The sequence below is a fragment of the Macrobrachium nipponense genome, chromosome 24, assembly GCF_015104395.2.
Source record: "Macrobrachium nipponense isolate FS-2020 chromosome 24, ASM1510439v2, whole genome shotgun sequence".
NCBI classification, from domain to species: Eukaryota; Metazoa; Arthropoda; class Malacostraca; order Decapoda; family Palaemonidae; genus Macrobrachium; species Macrobrachium nipponense.
Window position 1 is genome coordinate 8642514 of NC_061091.1, and position 19091 is coordinate 8661604.

At 38.5% G+C, this 19091-nt stretch overlaps 1 protein-coding gene across 2 annotated transcripts; it reads right to left on the bottom strand.

The window, feature by feature from the left end:
* Positions 1 to 4016: 4016 nt before the first annotated feature.
* LOC135205422 (uncharacterized) lies at positions 4017 to 18285 on the bottom strand. Of its 2 annotated transcripts, none has more exons than XM_064235972.1 (4): positions 18156 to 18285; positions 14147 to 14316; positions 13382 to 13645; positions 4017 to 5513 (listed from the first exon to the last, which is right to left on the bottom strand). In XM_064235972.1, exons 2-4 carry the CDS (start codon positions 14303 to 14305, stop codon positions 4233 to 4235), a joined length of 1704 nt encoding a protein of 567 aa, XP_064092042.1. In that variant the 5' UTR covers positions 14306 to 14316; positions 18156 to 18285; the 3' UTR covers positions 4017 to 4232. The 2 variants fall into 2 exon arrangements, with proteins under 2 accessions (XP_064092042.1, XP_064092043.1); XM_064235973.1 differs by having other exon boundaries at positions 18026 to 18165.
* Between the last annotated feature and the right edge of the window lie 806 nt (positions 18286 to 19091).

The following is a 19091-nucleotide window of genomic DNA, read 5'->3' on the forward strand; positions in this document are numbered from 1 at the left end:
TTTATTCTCTACTTAGACTTGGATATAAAAACCATAGTTTTCTCTCTCTCTCTCTCTCTCTCTTTGTATTTTCCGACGAAAATAATCACTAATTAGTGTATTTTGATGTTTATTTTCATGAATAAATACATTTTTATAATACAAAAATTATTTACTAATTTTCAAATATTAATTTTGATTAATTCTGTATTAGTAAGTTTAATAAGTTGAAATGATATCACATAATAAAAATAATAATTCTCTCTCTCTCTCTTACTACAAAGATGTATGTTTTTTTTGTATAATAAATAAATGATTTACTATTTTCAAATATTAATATTAAATTAATATACAGCAATAATATCAATTCATTAAAGAAAATACCACAGTGAATTAGTAGATTTTATTTTGCTTATATATTTAAAAAATTATGGAAGAATGAAGGAAATCCCAGTCTTCTTTCAGTAACCTTTCTCGAACTCCAGGTACTAAAACTGTCAGATATATCAAGTTCTGTGACAGCCAGGAGGGGAAAGAGCTGCTGTGTTGCAATCAAGTGCTCATGAAATCCCCCCACCCCCCCACCCCCTTTCTCTCTCTCTCTCTCTCATTTACTGAGACTCGAGATTTTTATGTACTTGTACTATTTGTTTTTAATACTTTCAAATAATAATAATAATAATAATAATAATAATAATAATAATAATAATAATAATAATAATAATAATAATAATAATAACAATAACTGCAATACAAAATTCATATGTGATAGTATTTTAAAGAAATACAATACTAATCTATCCATGTCCACTTTTGAGTTAAGGTTAACTCTCCTCTCTTTTTTGCCACACAAGATAATAATGTGTCATAGTGGTAACTCCCTCCCTCTCTTTTGCTGGGAAGCGTTATAAGTATTTTTGAGAGAACAGAGAGAGATAAACACTCTCTCTCTCTCTCTTTTACTGAGATGAAAGAATTTTTGTTACTAGTCTGTAAATGTTTATTGATAATTTAATTTCAGTTTATTTAATAATAATAATAATAATAATAATAATAATAATAATAATAATAATAATAATAATAATAATAATAATAAAACTTTAATAACAAAATTCATAATGGTCGTATTTTAAAGAGATGAAAATGACCTTTCCATTTCACTTTGTAAGGATATAATTCCTCTTTCTTACTGAGATGAGAAAGAATTTTATGGTAGATGCACGTGTTTTGATTATCATTTTCAAATAATATAATAATAGAAAGTAGTAATAATACGATAACTAATTTCAAAAGGAAATTCTTCCCTTCGTCTTTTTCTGTATCAATTTCCCTACCTCATAACTCCAGTGACACTCTGAGCTGGGAAAGTAACAATGCCATACAATGGTCATCAAATTTAATGGTTTTATGTAATCTCTCTCTCTCTCTCTCTCTCTCTCTTCTCTTTCTCTTGTATTTTAATGGAAATATACAGTAATTTTGTGAATACACAGTGTTGCACATGAAAAAAGTAAATTAGTGATAATTTTAGAGATACGGCCTAAGAAAAATTGCAAATTAGTGAAATTTTCCCTGTGGACATGTTTTCAACAACATCGTTCCGGCTTACGACGATTTTCGGGTTACGACACGTCTTAAGAACGGACCCCCGTCGTAACCCGGGGACTGCCTGTATATTATATATATATATATATATATAATATATAATATATATATATATATCTATATATAGATATATATATATATATATATATATATATATATGAATAATTATCACATCGAACCGCCGTGATCCATTTATATATCAATTCAAGCTACAAAATGTCCTTTAATATCTAAATTCACTTATTTTCCCTCCCAAATGATATATTTTCATATATGTACCGAAGGGGTAATTTTTAAGTTGATAACAATTTCGTCCCCCCATGGGATCGAACCACCGTCCAGGTGGACGGGGACGGAATCAGGACAGTCAGTGACGCTATCCAATCGGCCAACAGAGACGCTATAAGTTCATATCGATTCTGACCTTACAAATCACCCTCGATCTGGATGCTTTCGTAATTAGAATCCAGATCGAGGGTGATTTGTAAGGTCAGAATCGATATGAACTTATAGCGTCTCTGTTGGCCGATTGGATAGCGTCACTGACTGTCCTGATTCCGTCCCCGTCCACCTGGACGTGGTTCGATCCCATGGGGGACGAAATTGTTATCAACTTAAAAATTCCCCTTCGGTACATATATGAAAAATATATCATTTGGGAGGTAAAGTGAATTTTAGATATTAAAGGACATTTGTAGCTTGAATTGATATATATATATATATATATATATATATATATATATATATATATATATATATATATATATATATATTTTCAGGTACGACGCGTCTTAAGAACGGAACCCCCGTCGTAACCCGGGGACTGCCTGTATATATATATATATATATATATATATATATATATATATATATATATATATATATATATATATATATATACAGGCAGTCCCCGGGTTCCGGGACGACGGGGGTTCCGTTCTTAAGACGCGTCGTAACCCGAAAATCGTCGTAAGCCGGAACGATGTTGTTGAAAACATGTCCCACAGGGAAAATTTCACTAATTTGCAATTTTTCTTAGGGCCGTATCTCTAAAATTATCACTAATTTACTTTTTTTCAAGTGCAACACTGTGTATTCACAAATTACTGTATATTTTCATTAAAATACAAGAGAAAGAGAGAGAGAGAAAGAGAGAGAGAGAGTAGATTACATAAAACCATTATTAAATTTGATGACCATTGTATGGCATTGTTACTTTCCCAGCTCAGAGTGTCACTGGAGTTATGAGGTAGGGAAATTGATACAGAAAAAGACGAAGGAAGAATTTTCTGTAATCTTATTTGACACACACACACACACATATACTGTATATATATATATTATATATATATATATATATATATATATATATATATATATATACCAAATTTGTAACTAATTTGTATTTTTCATAACTAACAAACCTGAGGTCTTAACATTAGGATTTACTAGCGCCAAGCTGGAAACCGTAGAATAAAAATTACACTTGTGAGATCCAGGGACTAATGGCAACTATACCAGGTCACGGGGCATGTATACCCAGAATGCCCACGGCTACCTGTGACCCATCAGTTTATTTTCCTACCGCCTTTAAGATAAGACGTGTTACTGTCTATCTCATTTAAAGCCGGTTTTTCAGTTTGCCGTTCTTTATCCATTTCATTTTTTATTTTTCATTCCTTTTCTTTCTCCAAGTGATCAGTGTGGTAAGAGTGTATACGTGGTATGATGGAGAATTTTTGCCTCAACACGATCGTCTACCGCTTCGAAGAGGAGACAAAGGAAATGCCCAGGAGTCAGTGGCTTCCCTTGTTCTAGGTTCCTAACCTCGGTGTCGACGGATCCTCATCCAACGTGTAGTAGGTGCAGGGATATATATATATATATATATATATATATACATATATATAATATATATACATATATATATATATATATATATATATATATATATATATATATATATATATATATATATATATATATATATATATATATATATATATATATATATATATATATATATATATATAATAATATATATATATAATGTATGTGTGTGTCAAGTAATCAATATCTGCAATGAAAAGATCGAATGTTCATTATTTTTTAAAGGTCATTTGTCATAGTTATTATAATGCAGTAGATTACAGAGACTATGAAGTTATGTGCAGTTGTAGGTTTTGCTGATATTCTATAGTTACTGCTTTGTTTTAATGTGTTACCCTCTATAAATGGCTTATGGGCTGACCAATGTAACCACAGATGACCATATATTGCGAGGTGGTAAGGAGAGGCATGTCTACACATGAATCATTACTCTGCTGTAGCCTACACTTGGGTCTAAATTTTACAGGACTAGGCAGCTTCAAAAGTCTCTTCTTGTCAGTGACAATTAAAATAATAATTATCCAGGATAAACAAGTAAACAATCAGTGAGATTTTTTTATTAAAACTTATTGCACATATATACATCTTTAAAAATATAAACTCTATTTGCTTAAACTTACACAAAGAAATGTACATCACAGACTATACAAAGATGAAGGTATCAGTCAAAGAACTCGTAACACTGGGTGAAAGGAAAACGTGAAAATTTACCTATTCCGTAAATTTTTAGGTTTGTACTTTTGAAATGCTCCTTAAGGCTAAAGTAAGTGCCATTGCTCCTGCGTCGGCAAGTCCAAAAATGCCCGTTTAACGTAAGTATGGACAGTGACGGAAGCCTTCTGATAAAGCTTTCGAAGGTTCCTGGGGAAAGTGCTCCCGATATGTAATGCATTCAAGTACAGAAGGCCTCCTACATCCATCCGTTCTAGCCCTTCTTCCGAGATATAAGATGTCTTTAATGTTCTGATAAAAGGTGCTGCAGTTATCAAGTGGTGCTGGAAATTCTCTGCAGCTTTGCTTGGGAATGATGGAGAGTGTATAGTGAGTGATAAGGAATTCAACTTTGGAAATGTGTTAAAAGGACTTTGTGAGTAATCATACTCTTCAAGGTTTGTTTCTAGGCTCAAAACCTGTAAAGCTGAACACGAATTTAAAGCTACAACAAGCTCTTTGGCAACGACTCCATACAGTAAATTAAGACAAAGCGTCTGTAAAATATTACCAATTTCATGAAATACAGACGCTAATTCTGAATTTGAGAAGAGAGAATGTTTATACAACACTAACTCAATGCTCATGCACTGATGCCTTTTCATAAGGTCTTTGACAAAATTCCTTGTCTTTGCACTGAAGACTGCATCAACCTCAATCACTATGTGGTTTACGGTTGGATACTCTCCATAGTTTTCTGCAGTGTCCTCTAATAACTCTAATTCATTAACATACCCAATCTGCAGAACATCCCAATTATATTTTTCTTTTCTCAAAAAGGGAGAGTGTAGTCGGAAAGCAGACACAGGGAGCTCAGGACTGGGCTTGTGAATATTAATAAAGTTAACCCATCTTGTCTTAATAAGTGGATATAAATGTTGAAGGCAATGCATAAATTCTGTTATTGGAACACACGTGTTCGAATTGTTATTATTGATGACTACTTCCTTTAGTTTTGGAAAGGAAAGCACAATTTTTTCTTTACTATCAAGGCTTTGTATTACATCATCCATCCTCAGTCCCCCAAAGAAGGTCTCAAAGAGAATGTCACTTGATGAACTTCCACTTGTGAGCACAGCATAATATGCAAACAATTTAAAATATAACGTTTCAATATTTTTGCCATACATTCGAAGACTATTAAATACAAAAACACTACTGTTATTAACAAGGAATACATGCTTGAGGTAAGGAGAATGTTTTAGCAAGGTTAACACCGGTGCAGATTCTTCAAACTTGATGAAGGCCGTTGATAACCTCTCCAAATGAAAAGGAACAACTGCTTCCAAAAGTCCATTAAATATTCTGGCTGTTGTGCTGCGAACACTCTGCAAAGAAAAATACCTTTCAAAATATTGTACTTTGCCTTAAAAGTTATTTCAAATCCTCAAGAAAATTCCAGTAATCTACAACAAACAAACTGTTGTTCATAATTGTAGTGGACTTACAGATGTCTGAATGGATGAAAACTTTTGTTAAGAGTACTGTTGTCACTACTAAGTTATCATTATTTACCAGTTTAACTGCCCACTGAGCTAATTTATTTAGCCTTCACAAGGAGGGACTGAAACATTTGTCATTCTTAAAGCTTAGATTCTATTTAATAAATTGAAGCTGTTTAAAAAATGCTATACTGTAACTAGGTTCACTGAAAATTTTGGAGATTTTTATAAAATTCTCTTAACTGATGTTTCCAAAACTTGAGATTCATTGTCGATTATATTTTAGACATTCACAAAAGAAGTTTGATTGCTAGTGTTACTGTACATTACATACATACTGTACTGTATAGGGATTGGCTCATATGCGGTATTCGTCTGATGTCCATGGGTAAAGCATGAGCGACAAATTCTAAGAGTCAAAATGACTTGTTTCATTTCTTTGGATATGATGAATACCATGTTATAACATTGGGCCTTATCCGCTTTAATTTGTTACTAGCATGATCATTACTCCATAAATACTATTCTGCCATTTACTGCTTATAATAAGTTTCAATGAGGGTATAAAGTCACTACTATGAATACAGTATCTACATGTAATAGCAGCTTTGGGTACTCTGTTGGCTTCTGCATTTCCTTTAATGCCTGTGTGGGAAGGAATCCACCATATTAATACATTTTACTATCTTTCTGTACTTTGCAAAGTAAAAATTGAATCTGTTGAGCAATGGTATTTTTATACTAAATTTGGAATGGTTTATGCAGCCATTTCAATCGCCAAAAATTATACAAGTTTGTGAATGTAAATCTTTGATCATTTTCATGGGCTGATCCTACTGCACTTAATTCTGCTGAGGAAAGAGAAACATTATTTGACAAGAAAACTTAGTATGTTTTGTTGGGCAATGTGGCTGCAAATTAAAGTCTAATAAATTAAAATTTGGACCCATATCTGTGTAACATTGCATACTGTGAATTTTTGTCTCATGTGCTCTATTACATGCTCAGGGGGGGGGGGGGGGGGGGGGGGGGGGGGGGGGGGGGGGGTAAATGTACTGTATAAGAGGCTCTCAAACCATACTCTAAAACAAATGACAGGAGAAACCCCAAATAAACTAATGTATCTATGAAATAAAAAGATGATTTAAAACAACTTTTTCAAGGTAATGTGAAAACTATCTATGAAAATGATATTGTTATGATACAATAAAGTTTCATACATACTTACCTGGCAGATATATACATAGCTATCGACTCCGTCGTCCCCGACAGAAATTCAAATTTCGCGGCACTCGCTACAGGTAGTCAGTGATCTACCGCCCTGCTCTGGGTGGCAGGACTAGGACCATTCCCGTTTTCTAATCAGATTCTCTCTTCCACCTGTCTCCTGCGGGGAGGCTGGGTGGGTCTTCAATCGTATATATCTGCCAGGTAAGTATGTATGAAACTTTATTGTATCATAACAATATCATTTTCATACATTCAACTTACCTGTCAGATATACTACAGCTGATTGACACCCTTACTTTGGTGGAGGGCAAGAGACAGCTAACTACTGACTAGACAGGTAAACAACATATGTTGTAGGTATTTATAGACCTTGGTTCCTACCTTATTAGGTGGAAGACTTCGTGGCTACTGCCCAGGAGTCTGCTTCACCTCAAGAGCCTTAGCGAGATAGTGATCTGCGGCCAAGAGTTCTTGTGGGTCTGTCGATGGGGTTTCATCCACTTACTTGGCAGAGCCTAACTGGCATTTGTCAATGGGTGCTAATCCGCTTATATGACAACACGCCTTCTTTAAGGAGCACACAACCGATCCCGATCACCCGATCCTAACCCGTGTTAGTTCTAAGATTGCCAAGAGTCATCCCCAAACTCTTAGCAAACAACCAAAAACTCGATAATCACACATACAAAATTCCCAATAAAAATTTTGTACCCCTCTAAAAGTCAGTTGTCACTCGATTTCCTAATGAAGAGAAGTGAAGGCCGCCAGTGCGGCATCTGACACTCCCATGCACAGGAAATACAAGAACACATCCGACAAGAGGGTTACGTACACATATTTAAGGATCGGTGCTCTCTCCTTTACCCAGAACCGTCTGTGCTGACACAAACGGACCTAGAGACTAAAACCATTTCTCATACGTAACTCACACATCTTTTAAGTAATGAGATGCAAATACTGAGTTGCATCTCCAATAGGTTGCATCCAAAATATTTTTAAGTGACATATTCCTTTGGAATGCAATAGACGTCACGATTGCCCTTACCTCATGAGCTCTTACTCTTAATAGATTAAAAGAGTCATCTGGGCAGTTCTTATGAGCTTCGGTAATGACACTTCTAACAAAGAAGGCCAAAGCATTTTTAGACATTGGTCTCTTGGGGTCCTTTACCGAGCACCATAGACCGTGTTGTGAACCTCCCAACTGCTTCTTTCTGTCCAGATAGAATTTCAGTGCTCTAACTGGACAAAGTGATCTTTCTATTTCTCTGCCCACTAGGCTAGTAAGTCCTTTTACCTCGAAGCTCCTGGGCCAGGGATTCGAAGGGTTCTCATTTTTGGCAAGAAAGAGAGTCTGGAATGAACAAATCGCAGAGTCTCCTTTGAAGCCAACTCGTGACTCAAGGGCGTGCAACTCGCTGACCCTTTTTGCCGTAGCAAGAGATAGCAGAAATATACACTTTTCTAGTGATATCCCCGGAATGAGCCTATGCGGTGGTTCGAACTTCTCGGAGGACAGAAATTTTAGGACCACATCCAGTTCCACCTTGGAACCCTAGGTTCTACTGACTTCGATGTTTCAAAGGAACGAATGAGATCGTGCAAATCTTTATCATTCGTCAAATCTAATCCCCTGTTTCTGAAGACTGCTGAAAGCATACTCTGTACCCCTTAATAGTTTGGTACAGAGAGATGCGACTTTTCCCTCGAAGGAAAAGAAGGAAATCCGCAATTTCGGTCACAGAGGTATTGGAAGAGGACAGCTTCTTCGACCTGCACCAGTTTCTGAAAACTTCCCACTTCGATTGGTACACTCGCCTAGTAGATGATCTGCGGGCTCTGGCAATTGCGCTTGCCGCCTTGCGAGAAAACCCTCTCGCTCTGACAAGTCTTTCGATAGTCAAAAGGCAGTCAGAGCAAGAGAGGGTAGATTTTGATGGTACCTCTCGAAGTGGGGTTGTTTGAGTAGATCAATCCTGTTTGGAAGAGATCTGGGGAAGTCCACTGTCCACTCCATTACCTCCGTGAACCAAATTCGGGAAGGCCAATATGGGTGGCTCAGAGTCATCTTGGTTCCCTTCGAGGCCACAAACTTTTCTGACTACGTGCTTCCCCCAGAATCTTGAATGGGGGAAAAGCGTACACATCTAGCCCTGACCAGCCAGGAGAGGGCGTCTATTGCATAAGCCCTGGATATTCTACTAGGGCGCAAAATGTGTCTATTCCTTTTGGAGAGAAACGTGGCGAATAGATCTACCTGAGGTTTCCCCCAAAGATACCAAAGGCTCTGACAGACTTCCGAGTGGAGGGTCCATTCTGTAGGAAGGACCTGGAACCTCCTGCTCAGTCTGTCCGCTCTCACGTTCCTTCTCCCCTTGGGACAAATCTTGTTAGGAGAACTACGAATTCCTTTGATTCGCCCAAATCAGCAGATCTCTTGCTAGTTCGTATAGGGCGAGAGAGTGAGTTCCTCCTTGTTTTTTGACATAAGCCAGAGCGGTTATATTGTCGGAGTTTATCTGTATCACTTTGTCTCTGACTATGTGCTCGAAGCTCTTTAGCGCAAGGTGAATTGCAAATAGCTCCTTGCAATTTATGTGCCATGACACTTGAATGGGATATAATAACCCTTCCTGATTATTGACATCGACCAAGGATCGGATCCTATGTCTCTTTCCCATGCTCCCCGCAAAGAACTGTACCTGGCTCCTACAGTGTCTGGAGGAAAGATTTCTCATTTTCCCTTCTTAAAGGGACGGAAGGAAGATCTTCCCCTTCTCTCCGTTGTCTTCCTTCTGGCGATGGATCTAGCCTGAGGGCCTCCTCGAAAGGGCTGCTGTTGCTGAGCTGGCCTAGTGGCTTTCTTTCCTCACTCGCCACAGGTCTACTCTTCCTTGAGGATTGTCTTAGAAGATCTTGAGTGGCCTTCTCAGTTAGTGAATGAGCAATGTCTCTCACCAACTGAGAAGGAAATAAATGTTCTGAGAGAGGCGCAAACAAAAAAGCGGATCTCTGCGAAGGAGAGACGGCCTTAGTGAGAAAAGCACTATGAACCGCCCTCTTCTTTAGTATTCCCGCACCAAAGAGGGAGCATACTTCCGCCGATCCATCTTGAACAGCCTTATCAATGCATGTAAGGATGCTATGTAAGGTTTCTGGGTTTAGTTGTTCCTTTTCATGGGACTTCTTAGCAATAACTCCAAGGGACCAATCCAGGAAGTTAAATACTTCTAAAGTGTGGAAAAGTCCCTTGAGGAGATGGTCCATTTCCGAAAGACCCCATGTTGCTTTAGCCGAATTTAAGCGTGTCTCCTCGAGGAGTCTGACTCAGCTGAAACGGGCAGAGACAATCCCATATTCTCTCCCGTTTCGTACCATATGCCTCTCCTACCCGTTAGTTTAGCAGGAGGCATGCAAAAGACTGTCCTTCCTAACTCCTTCTTTGTCTTGATCCAGGAGTCAAGAGATTGTAGGGCCCTTTTCATGGATATGGCCGGCTTCATTTTCAGGAAAGATGAAGACTTGTGCGCTTTCGTGCTTGAAAAAAGAGAGTGCGGAGAAGGAGGAGCGGCTGGAGTCAAGGCATCTCCATATTCTTCTAAGAGAAGAGAAGAAAGAACTTTATAATTTGAAAGTCCTTCTTTGTTAGTGATTTCGTCCTCCGAGACGTCTTCTAAATTAATAGGCTCGGAAGGAGAAGGCTCCCTTCTCTCATCTGTCTCCTCCCTTGATCTCTTCCTTTCCGAAGAAGAAGCACTTCTACTAGGAGAGGGACTAAGCTAAGAGTAACTCTCTCTCTACGTCTATCATTAGGCGAGTCGTGTAAAACAGTTTTACGCCTGGAACTCCTGTCGGATATCAAGCTCTTCATGTGGAGAATGCGCCTGGCGTTTAGCAGGAGTATCTCGCTGAGAATACTCCTGGCGCCTGGTAGGAGTATCGTGTTTGGAATACTCCTGGCGCCTGGCAGGCGCAACACGGTTCGAATACTCCTGGCGTCTGGTAGGTGCATCGCGCTCCAAATACTCCTGGCGCCTGGTAGGAGTATATTAAGTTAACAATACTCCTGGTGCCTGGGAGGAGTATCGAGATCAGAGTACTCCTGGCGCCTGACAGGCGTATCTCTTTCCGAATACTCCTGACCTTTGGAAGGCGCATCTAGTTCCGAATACTCCTGGAGTTTGGTAGGAGTATCGCACATGGAAGGCGCATTTCGTTTGGCAAGTATATTGCGCTTAGCAGGCGCTCTACTCCTATCAGGAGCTCCCTCTTCTCCAGTTGGATCTTGTTGCTTGGATGAAGTTCCAGTCCTTGAACGATCTACGGGAAACTCAGGCTCTTTGCGCCTGGCTCCTAGCTGGCGCCAGACGCTTGGCAGGAGTTACTTCCTTTTCCACTTCTCTCCTGCCTAACGCTCCACTTCCCCCAGAGATGGTAGCCTGTGCGACACCTCCCCTGGAAGGCTCGTTGCGCCTGACAGGAGATCGGTATTTGGATCTCTTAATCGGAAGCCTATCATCCTTCTTACAAGTAGGCTCTTTAGAAAGTACTCCTACCAAAGATGCTAATTGCTACTGCATATTCATCAAAATTTTCCTGGTCGAGGACTCATTCGAATCAGGAGAGGGAGATCTGGAAGGCGCTCGAGGATCTCTTACAGTCCAAGGATCTAACTCCTTTCTAGCCTTCTTCAGAGAAGCGCTCGGGACTAGAATTAAGCTCAGGTTCTTTCCAATTTCTCTTAAGCGGACGGGAAAGCTTCGACTCCTTCCATCCTCTTCTCGGAGAAGGCGAACTAGATGACGAAAAGCACTCTCGTAGGACGCTTTTCCTATAGCTGTCCCTGGCAGTCTGAGATGTAATAGATTCTGCCGAAGGGACGCCTGATCGTTGGGATTCTCCACAACCTCCGTAAGGCTTTCGACTTTCCTTCTCCTCTGGGCCAGGGAGCTTGGAAGCGGTCTAGGCCTGGGAGCGTCGCAGAGACGACCAGACGCCCCCTCCACCACACTGGGGACACTAAAATCACTTGAGAAACCACATTCACTTCTCTTACCTTCCAATGCTGCCATTTTTTCCTGCATTTTCTGAAGGGAAGCTCTGAGTTCCGCCATTTCTGAGGCCGAATCAGAGGGATTAACAACTTGTGAACGGGCTGAAATAGAATGGGCATAGTTATCAGAAGAAGAAGCTACAGAACTAGATAGAAGTTCACGAGATCTAGACATTTTTCCGGCTTTTGTGAACCGCCTTCCTCTCTCTATCTTTCTCTCTAACTTCTTCAACGTAAGAAGTTTAGATTCTTCCATTCTCAATCGAGCATTCAACCATTCTACAACCACTGCATGCAGTGTGAGGATCTACCGAAGCTTTCGGAATCCTCACCTTACAGCCCTCATTCACACACACTCTGAAACTAACAATAGAGTCAGACATATTCACGAAAATCCAAAGCCAAGTCCAAAAAACAGTCCACGATAGCGAATGCCAAACAACGATCCAAGTACGTCACCAAAAATCAGTCGAAAGATGATCAAAAGCGTTGTGAAAAAAGAATTCCAGTCAGGAGGAAGTAACAACAATGTTGATACCACCGGCGACAGAGAGAATCTGATTAGAAAACGGGAATGGTTCCTAGTCCTGCCACCCAGAGCAGGGCGGTAGATCACCTGACCTACCTGTAGCGAGTGCCGCGAAATTTTAATTTCTGTCGGGGACAACGGAGTCGATAGCTATGTATATATCTGACAGGTACCTAAGTTGAATGTATGAAATGAAACGATTAATTAAAGCAACTTTTTCAAGGTCTGTGACGACATCAACTAAAATTAAACCATTGGTATTAATAACACCCACAATTTTCAGCAACCAAGTGCTAGCATGAAGGCCTGATAATCTTTAAATCTAGAATAGAGGAACTCAATTAAAGATCTGCCTTTTAAGATATAACCTCTTGATGAAATAAGTTACAGAAGAAGGATATTTACTGTCAAAGAACACTGGATATATGGATATATCTGCAAAGCAACAGGCTTAGAAAAAATTTAAAAAATTAATAACTGGTAACAGACCACCATGAACAACTCTTGTAACACAAAATTGGGTCTAACTAAACAGACCTCAGAATTTGTCACTGTAAAACAATGGTAAATGTCCTTTTATGACAACACTTTCTCAAAAATAGACTGTAGTAATGAGAGCCTGAATTCTTATGCAAGCTTTGTTCATTGTCTTTTGGTTTTGGCCCTGTCTTTGCTGTGAATAAAACAAAACTTCAATTCCAATACAGTACAGTGTGAATTTTTGGTTAAGATTATCCCAAAACTTTTCAGATTTTTTTCTACAGCACCTCAAGAAACCCAAATTTTCTCTAGTGAATATAAAAGATGCTATACATAACCCCCCAAAAATTACACACTTGAAATTATTGTAGTCTAACATTACAAAGCCTCATAAAAATAATTCTGCACATAATATATATAATACTTAACCATGTGGCCAGAACTCTCCAGACTTCTACTTACCAATACTTGAATCATATCCATTGCACTCGAATATCCAACCTCAAAAGTAAATAGGACTTGGGCAGCAAGTGTGACGAGTATTGAGGGCACCATAACGCCTGAATTTTCACTCAGAAGGGCATGTAATTCGACTGGTAAGGCTTCAACTTTACTAGAATGCAGTTCCATTACATCTGTAAACACATCACTAATGTGTCTGCGATAATACTCAACCAATCCATACTTATCGTTCCAGTAGTAGCCTTTTAATCTCTTCAAGTACACCTGAAATACGAAGAAATCATATGTGATAAATTTCATCCTCACCTGTGCAATACATGCAAAAACATTAAATAAACACAAATTAACTAGAAGACAAAAAAACAGCATGTTTCAAGTTGGTTTCTAATCATGTTACAGGATACCAGAAGGGATTTTACCAGTACTATAATTTTGAACTCCTCAAATCCTCATTGTTTTTGGGATAATCAAACCCCAAATGATTTGAATAGACTATAAAGAGACACCCCAGTTTTGGTTTGTAGATGGCCTATACATCTTCCTTTCCTTTGTTATCACCAAACATTATGCATTTACTGCTTATGCAGCAAATAAACAAGAATGACTTTGCCTTATAACTGACCTGTATAAAAAAGGAATGGTTCTATCCTTATACAATTTATGTCTTTTTCTATGATAAATACAAATGCAGTTAGCCACTCTAGGTTAGCTATGGCAAAGGCAATGTAGAAAATATATAGAAATATATAACAGTTCACCACTCACAATCATTGACTCTCTAACTTCTTCGTCAGGATGAAATAGGCATTTTACCAAAGCTGCATGACAGTTGAGTACAATCTGATGTGATATAGCCTCTGCTGCTTGTCTGACAAGTGATTTTGGTGTCTGGGACGGAGGTGTTACTGAGACCTCTCTATCCATACTGCATCAATCTGTGAAGTAAATGAAGTACAGTTTTAGAAGTAGGAAAGCTTCATAAGCACATAGGTAAAATTTTAAGTTTCATAAAATTTTAAGTTTCACAACAAACCTACTATTCAAAATATGTACAATAAACCTACTATTCAAAATAGAGTCTAATCATGGTCAACAAAATTCTAGACACACCAATCCCTGTTCAAAAGATGAAAACAATGAAAACTAGCTGAGGTTTTTAGGTTACTATAATTTTCACAATAATTTTCATAAAAAATGCTTTGTTAACTCAGTCCCTCTTCATACATCAATCAATTTCCACCTGAAACTGTGGCAAATACTGGAAGAGATATTATATAATTTTGTGATGTTGAAATAGGAATGTAGCCTTATATGTGCCACTGCCTTAATATTTCATGGCATTCTAGGCCAGGTTAGATTAGGGGACCCTTTGCCATACATGGCTCCAGCATCCCATGTCAGGGGTAGGGTGCATTTTACTTGATGACTTAGCCTTTGTTGCACAAGGCAAGGTTAGGTTGGAAGGGCACCCCGACAGGTAGGCTCCTTTTTTTTTTTTATACTGCAGATTGATACCGTGGCCTTATTCCCTCTAGTTACCAATCAGAATACTACTGGTAAAGCTGTAGATTAACTATGAACGGCCTTTCACCTTGGAAATTGAGTTCTCCTGTACGTACTTTGAGTGTTGCTGATGAAGGAGGCGGTGTTGTTTATTGGCAGTCAAATATTATTTTGGGAACCCTTTGGAAACATGGGGTTTTGGGATGGGTAAAACACAGGGAGAGATAGTAGACATGTTGTTGTTATGATGGCCAACCTGGAATGGTTCCACAAATATGCAAGGCATTTGAGAGCCAAATAGGGGAAACAACTGAGTGGACTAGCTGATCCAGTCTTTCCCGCTTGTGATCCACCCTCCGAATAAGTACTTTAACACATCCTGACACTGTTGATGGGCACCAGTCATGAGTCATCGGTGGTGGGCAACAAGCGGCAAGACTGGATCAGCTAGTCCACTCGCTTGTTTCCCCTATCAAAAGGGGATTGGCTAAGGGAAGGGGAGGAGTCTGGTGAAAAAAACCTATTATAAAAGGAACTATAATAACCTAACCTTCCTTAACCAAACCTCACCTAACCTAGTAAGCTGTGTTATTTAGTTGGGGGGCTCCCATACAATAACAGATCAGCTCTCTCTGTCCATGGTCTACCCCACCCAAGATCCAGCATTCCCAAAGGGTCCCCTACCTTGTTGGATGTAGTTCTGAAGTTAATTACAGTCGACTATCAAAAAATAACTGCAAATTTTTTATAATCAACCAAACTACTATAAAAAAAATCAAATTCCATGTTAATTTGTGGCTAGAAGGTGAGATACCATAGGCTAGCTACTATGTATAGTTCTACAAGAATATTTACTAGCTTTTGTTAAGGGTAAATGACTGAGCGGCAACAAAGCAGCCAACTCTCCTGGAACACGGCATCTTCCTGAAAAAGTACTTGAATACTTATGCCATTAGGGTAAACAACCACGTGGACTGGCTAACTCACCGACTACCGTGGCTAGGCCACCCTCCGAAAAAGTACTTTTAACATGCCCTGACACCGGAGATGGTCATCAGTCATGCGTACTAGTTGGTGGTGATAACAGGAGCTCAAGACCTCTACTCTCCTTTCAAAATAAGTATTTTCTCCAAAGTTAGAAATTAAGGCCATATTTTAAGATTTAAACAGAGGGTAATGAAAAGGGTGGCCAACGCAGTGCCCACAACCCCAAAATTCTTTCGAAGTTTTTACTCACAACTCCAAATATTTCGAAGATTGACGCCTTCTCGATGTTTGCAGAGTCGCTTGTGTCAACAAACTTCCCATTTCCTGTGTTATATCCGCACACCACTTGTACCCATAGACGCTGGGGCACTTTCATCACAACAATCAAAACCCCGACCTCTAACCAGCACTTATTCATACTTATTCAAGGGGACTACAGCATTCTTTGCGGCATTTTGCGCTCTTCAATTGTTTATCAGTTGTCAATTGGTATGTGTTTACCCTCCAAACTGGGTATAAGACTCACACAAAACCGGGGAAATAAGTGAAATTAGTGCATCTATTTGTAGTTTATATACATATTACAGCAATTTTATCATTACTGCATTACTATGACAACTAGAATTCATGGAAACAGTTTGTAAATGCATCGGCGTATGTGTGACGCTCCACTAGATTGGCAACGATGAGTCATTTTTCCTCGCGTCATCTCCTCGTAAGTATACATCCGAAATATTTGTAATTTTTTGGGGTTAATTTGGTTGTAAAAAAGGGATAATAGACATAAATTAAATAAACATTTTGAAGTAAAGTTAAACTAAATAATGAGTAAAGTAAACAATTAAGGGAATAAAGCTTTGCACCTCATAATCAGTGTTATCGTCTGCTGCTCGTAACTGTGTTTGCGGAGTGAGTACTTAGGAACCAGGAACAGCAACGTGGTTCAAGTGCAATGTGGAGTGAATTAAGACCAAAATGTGTATAATTACAATCAAATAAGCACTGTGGAGTTTCAGTTGTGATGGCAGTAAGATAAAACCACCGATTACAAGGTAAAAATGAATTCAGTTCAAACCATGACCCGCCCCCCCGGGAATAAAAAGTCATACTTTCACTAATATAGGCAACAAAATGTTGTTTTATTGTGCTGATTACAACTGCAATCTTGAGTAAGATTAACAAATGTTACATATATATCCTAACATTGTTCAAATGAGTGCTGGGAAAGATGGTGGATTGTCTGTGGTTAGACTGGCCAGCCACACGATTGCCACCATATTGGATTTCAAAACTACCTTGAAAACATATTTTATGAAGAGCTCACATGCTTATTTTAGTTCGTATGGGGCTTTCATATATCACATTATGTTGACGAAACTTCAATCTTTTGAATGGTATGCTTAAAGTTGTAATTCTATTTTTGTTTCACTAATTAAATATCGAGTGAATAAGAACTGGCCACGCGATGACGATGGATCGTCCACGGTTGTTTACCCTATTTCATAATTTAGGAGAAAACACTTACTTCGAAAGGAGTAAAGAGGTCACGTTGTGCTGCCTAGATGGGCCACAACTCTTTGACTTATGCTCATGTCAGTGAATTCAAGTACTTTTTCTGGAAGGTAGCCACATTTTAAGAGAGGTGGCTGCTATGTCGCCACCCGGTCATTTACCCTACATTTATGATATTTACAATGTTTTGTTTATGTTTTCACATTCATCTGCAAGGGGCTTTTACTAGAAACACCCATTTTTCACATACTAGTAAGTTGAACTTAGGCTACTGGGGCGTGGTAGGCTAGTACCTAGTCAGTCTGTAGTTTTGCCTTTTTGTTTTACAAATCTTAGTAATTGCTAATATGAGAGATCGGGAAGGAGAGGGAGAGAGATAGGGGTTTTAAAGGGAAACAAGGATGGGACTAAGCTCTATCTGTTAATTACCCAGGATCCCTAGGACCCGGAATCCTGGGTTAGGTAGGTCAAGATGAAGGCAAACTTGACTTTATTTGCACATATCCTGCTCTTCCATTTTAATCGATTCCCTCAATTTATGGCGTTCCTTCATCCAAAAACCCCTATTTTCCCATGCGGTCCATTCCCATAGTAATAACATTTACACCATAGGTATAATACTAACTGTTAAGGAATACCTACTTGCCTAGTGGTTTTGTAACCAAAGCAGCCTACAAAAATAACAATTATCAGCAAAGTAAAAGACATCCATTTTACGTTATTCAAATGTCTTTAAAACATGCACTCAAGTACAAAGTATCCTTCAGCTCACCGAAACCGAGTAATTACGACAGACACATATGACATGTGACATATGACAACAAGAATCCAATTGTATGGAACTTGAAGGATTAGTAGTGATAATAGTGATTATTTTCTTTGTAACGGCACCCTTGTTTTCTTATTGGCAAGCGATTTTTTTTAAAATTCTAGTTTCTTTTAAACACAGATATCGATGCTGCGTGAATTTAAGTATGTTTTTCATATTGTTGTACAGTGGGCAATTCTCTTAATTTTTATTTCGTTCCATAAGCATTTGGTATGTTCATTTTCAGAATTTTAATGTGCAGCTCTACTTATCGACATTTTGTCAGTTAAACTATTGATATTTGTATTTGTGTATATGAGAGAGAGAGAGAGAGAGAGAGAGAGAGAGAGAATTTTATGAGATTAGGGCTTAAAGTCTAAATCTGCGGCACTTTTGGCCATTCAGAGTTAAGACAGTGAAATGGAGTTGGAGTGGCTGAATAGCAAAATAAAAAGATCCGGAAAATAAAGATTGATTGATTTATTGGTTCTAGAGATTTGATAGGTGTAACAGGAGGAAAGCCTCGCAGTTGCACATGAATCGATTGTTAGGAGAGGGTGGAAAGCACAATGGAAGAAAGATTATATGAAAGAAGGTACAGTAAAAGTAGTTGCTGCTAGGAGCCGAAAGGACGCTGCAAAGAACCTTAAATAATGCCTACTGTGAACCTCACTAACCCGTACAGGGTGAATCACATCTTAATACCTCGTTAAATTGTTTCACTGATTTTAGAGTAGAGCATCCCTTGAGCTTTGTCATGGATTCATCTATGAATTGTTCCTGCAGCAGTGAAAATTTTCTTGGTTGCCTTCAATATATGTAGACCTTAGAAGCATCAGCTGGATTTCTTGGGATAAATAACGTATAGTTTTGAATCCACTGGTTGAAATCTATCTCTGG

Bases quoted from the DNA above. Each gene is read 5' to 3' on its own strand.
- LOC135205422 (XM_064235972.1), bottom strand. From the start codon at position 14,305: ATGGATAGAGAGGTCTCAGTAACACCTCCGTCCCAGACACCAAAATCA. The intron at 13,646-14,146 runs GTGAGTGGTGAA...TTCGTATTTCAG, and splicing joins AAGTTAGAGAGTCAATGATT to GTGTACTTGAAGAGATTAAA. The intron at 5,514-13,381 runs GTAAGTAGAAGT...TTTTCTTTGCAG, and splicing joins TGGATATGATTCAAGTATTG to AGTGTTCGCAGCACAACAGC.